Source organism: Ictalurus punctatus, chromosome 14 (assembly GCF_001660625.3).
Source record: "Ictalurus punctatus breed USDA103 chromosome 14, Coco_2.0, whole genome shotgun sequence".
NCBI classification, from domain to species: domain Eukaryota; kingdom Metazoa; phylum Chordata; class Actinopteri; order Siluriformes; family Ictaluridae; genus Ictalurus; species Ictalurus punctatus.
In genome coordinates this window covers 15,145,027-15,149,509 of record NC_030429.2, presented here as the reverse complement: position 1 = coordinate 15,149,509, position 4,483 = coordinate 15,145,027, and the positions used below count along the sequence as shown (strand labels likewise).

At 41.4% G+C, this 4,483-nt stretch overlaps 1 protein-coding gene across 1 annotated transcript; it reads right to left on the bottom strand.

Moving 5' to 3' along the window:
* Positions 1-1,337: 1,337 nt before the first annotated feature.
* On the bottom strand, positions 1,338-2,945 carry fancf (FA complementation group F). The gene has a single exon (XM_017484674.3). The coding sequence runs from the start codon at positions 2,813-2,815 to the stop codon at positions 1,676-1,678; it is 1,140 nt and encodes a 379-aa protein (XP_017340163.1). The 5' UTR covers positions 2,816-2,945; the 3' UTR covers positions 1,338-1,675.
* Positions 2,946-4,483: the final 1,538 nt, after the last annotated feature.

Genomic DNA, 4,483 nt, shown 5'->3' with positions numbered 1-4,483 from the left:
TTGGTTGCAGTTATTGCTGCTAAAGATGGTACAACCAGATTTAAAGTTTAAGGGGGCAATTAGTTTTTCACATCGTGATAGGTGTTGGATAACTTTTTTGCTTCAGTAAAAAAAATAATAAATAAAACTGTATTGTATGTTTACTCAGGTTGCTTTTATGTTGTATTTTGTTTGAAGATCTAAAACTATTTAGTATGATATACACAAAAACAGAAGAAATCAGGAAAAATACTTTTTCACAGCATGGTATTATAAGCACTGTGGTAGATGAAAAAGACACTCTCTTTACAACCCACTAAACACTACAAGATTAATATAATTCTAAAATTCTACACAAAACTACATGGGCTAAGACCAACCAACCAGCTATCATAGTCCTGGAAGACCTCAAACACATGAAAATGAGAATGAAAATGTCTGAGCCCATGAATATGAAGGCTTCCAAAAAAGGGGGTTGCAAAAATTATGACTGCCAAAAAAAGTCCCTCATGTTTTCCTGCTGCAAGGACAGCATCTCATCAGCAATTTCATAGTTTATGCATACTAAATCAGTGTTTTCACTGGCCTTCTGCTGCTGTCTTGCTACATACCATTGCTGAGAATACACGTTTCCATGGTTTCCAGGACAAGAAAGGAAAAAAAATTCCATCTCATCTGCAAGAGTCTGAGATACAACAGCAACTAAAAATCAGGCATTCTACCTGTTATAAAAGAAACAGCAAGATTATTTTAACCACTGAATACTTAATTATATTGTTGTCATTTCCCTCAGTCTTTCTGAAATATTACAGCTAATGCAGGGATCCACATCATGACAGTAGTTCAGTGAGCATTAGTTCCACTCACCTGTCTGGGTTCCTCTCTAATAAAGTGTAATTATCTTACTCACAGTCACTGACCTGGTCTCTTGTACAAGAGGATTCATGAAAGCTAATTCATGTGAAGAACTCATTTGACAAAATTATTTAATATTGAAATCTCATAAAGGCTGGCTTTTCCATGAACTACTTTGTTCACGTTAGCAGCAAGCTGATCTGATTGTGGATGTCCTGACAGGATTAAGTGACCACATAAATTATTAATCACCAAATCCAAATGCTCACTCTCTCTCTCCTGTCCTAATGTGCGAAGCTGAGGAAATCTAACTAAATCACAGGTCAGTGTATCCTCAAGGGACCTATTTAGGAACTGTGCACATTCACCATTCAGGCTATCCTTTCCCTTTGAGATGGACGCAGATGCCTAATGCTAATCGTTTCCAAGGCAACAAGTGATGCCGCCATCTGTCGCAGCACTTAATCTTAATTAAGAAATGTGGAAGGAGTCAAATACTCTGATTCAAGAGAAATACGATCGGTTTTAAAGTAGATTATCTGCATCAGTTTTGAGGTTATAATACAATACATTCAACAGGAATAATAATAATTTACATTAAATTCAGCATAGCTGCTGGGAATAAACAATTATGTAAATAAAATACATCTTTTATTACATTTTAAACCACAAATGAGATTACAGTACGTGCTGTTCTGACAGTAAATTTGGTAATATTGCAGCTCTGTAGTCGGAGACAATGTGCAGATCTGTTAAAGAGCGCTGTCTCCCCCTGTCTGCTATCTAACCACACCACTGCCTATATCTTGGTCTGTAACAACTGGAGAGGGACACACAGCTTTCACATGAGCTGTACAAGCAGATCTGTCCACACACTCAGTCCCTCAACCTCAAAGTCCCCATCAGCCTGTTTCAGAGCGACCAACTGTTCTTCAGTCTCATCTTTTAATGGTGAACCTGAGCTCCACAAGGACTTCAACCGTTCCGTGAGCGTCGGAAATGATGCCACTGCATTGTCACAAGGCCGTATCCATAATCCACTGCTCACATCATATACCAAGGAGGAGGCTGACTTTTTCAAACTGTCCCAATAAGCAAGCCTAAATTTCGGCCATCGTTGAGAAAGTCTGGTGCACAGTTCAGGAGGTAAAGACAAACACATGCTGTGCAGCAAGCCACCATGTCCTTCTAACCAGTCGAGCAGAAAGTCTTGAGCTGCAGTGTAATCACTCGTGGTGTCTGTTGACAGCAGGGCAGTTGCTATAAGTGTCAGAAAGCTGTCCTGTCCTTCTCCACTGTCCTCCCGCAAACAATCCAGGAACTTTGTAGCGTATGCCTGGTTGCCTGGGTGGCTCTGTAGGACCTGGATGCGCTGTAAGAGCATCGTGCAGTGAACCTGTGTGCCAGCAGAGAGGCCAAAATCACTCTTCCGGTTCAGTGTAAAGTCGCCCAAGAGTTTACACGCTGACCTGCAGGCGCTGAGACCACTGACGTCAACATGTTGGTCACCTTCAGCATCTTCAGCCCCAAGTCCAAACTTACCCAAAAGTAATTTAATAACAGGGTGTGGAGTCGCGGGGTTTTTTAACAGACCAACAAGCAGCCTGTGGCGGCACTGCGCCAGATCAGACAGAGTCAGACCGCGATACCCGGTGAACGTGTGCGCCAGCAGCTGGTTAGTCTCGCGCAGGCGGGTCTCTAAAGAGCCACGGACCGACGGGTTTGTGTGGAAGCGAGTGTGAAGATGTTCGCAGTATTGTGCCCACCGAAACGCCCTGTCCACTGTCTCACCGTCCCACTCAGCCACAGAGACAGTCTGCGACACGGCAAGCAGCTCCACAGTGCTCTCCAAGTTGTGCAGAACAACCTCCATGCGGCGCCCTGAAGCAGCTAATCCCGCATCCTGCACCACACCAGCTTCACTCAGGACACAGCTTTGTATACTTCGTATTCTGGAGTTCGCAATACAGCGGTACCACATGTAAGAGAAAGACTAAAACCGAAACAAAACACAAACATTAAGGTAAAAAGATCTACAAGAGTAGCTATAAACAGAACCACATCCGCCAGCTCAAACGTAGACGTTTTGTGTGACGTCAGTCTGGCGCTTAATTACACGCTGGTCTGTTTTTCAAAATAAAAGGTTATTAAGGAATTAGCGCGAACGTTATACATAGACCCTCTCGTGTGAATATGTGAATATTTATTTTTAAGAAATCATTTTTAAATCTATATGTGTTGTTGTCGGACCCGTGCTTCTTAATCTCGTTCTCAGTATTAATGTATTATGTTCTGATTCAATGACTTGGTCTACTTTATTTGTGACAATATAGCCTATGTAATGATACTCATTTTACAAACACATTAAAAACCTATTTAAGTAAACATTGCACTTCATTGTGTGTTTTTTTTAAATGACAGACATGATGATAGACTAAGGTTTGATAGGGATATATTTAGAGTTTTGATATTGTGCCGTTTTCAGCCAGTTGGCAAATGGACAACCCTGCATCATCACAAATGATCGGTTCCTTTGGACAGGAATTTGTGATCAGGCGTTGCAATGAAAGAACCTAATCGGCACATGTGTGTTAGTGCTAACATGGTGCGTGTTTGTGCAGATGATAATCTGTGAGTTGAACTGTTCAAAAGCCTGCAGTCCGAGAAGCTGCACTGTTCATTACGACTCTTTGATTCAGTTATTTCAAACAGACTACAGGTGTGATATGAATTAATCAGACAATGTGTTTTGATTACTTTGATTTACTAATCTGATTAACATACAGATGAAGGCTATAGTTTTCAATCAGTGCACAAGGTAAATTGAATACAATTCATTTTATATAAGCCTATCACCTAGTCTATACATCAATAAATATCCATCCATCCACCATCCATTTTCCATACCGCTTATCCTACACAGGGTGGGAGACTGGAGCCTATCCCAGGGAACTCGGGGCACAAGGCAGGGGGCACCATGGATGGGGTGCCAAACCATCAGGACACAATCTCACACACTACGGACAATTTGGAAATGCCTGTCAGCCTACAATGCATGTCTTTGGCTTGGGGAAGGAAACCGGAGTACCGGAGGAAACCCCCAAAGCACAGGTAGAACATGCAAACTGCTCACACAGGGCGGAGGCGGGATTCGAACCCCCCTATGGACGTATAATAGTGCCAAATGTCCTCAAGGCAAAATGGCATGTTGAATTACATAAATTGAATAAAAACATATAGCAATACTTAAAAAAAATCGATTTGTGTCAAATTGCTGGGCAGAAAAATTCAAGTATTGTCATTGCGATATGTTTTTATTCAATTTATGTAATTCAACATGCCATTTTGCCTTGAGGACATTTGGCACTATTATACTTCCATAAACCCCCAACCGTGGATGTGCGAGGACACGTGTGTGCCTCCCCCACATAATAAACACGCTAGCAAAGACAGAATTAAGAAACCACTGACAGTGTAATTTAGTTTTTAATAACATAGCTACATATTCAAAACTATATAAAGGCTTGGGCATATTAGAAGCGAACATGATTCAAATAGAAACAGAGACAGTTTTGGAGAAACATTCCACTCTTCACGCTGGAGAGTCGATTCGTTTGAATCAAAGAGTCGGTTTTAAAGATCGATTCGT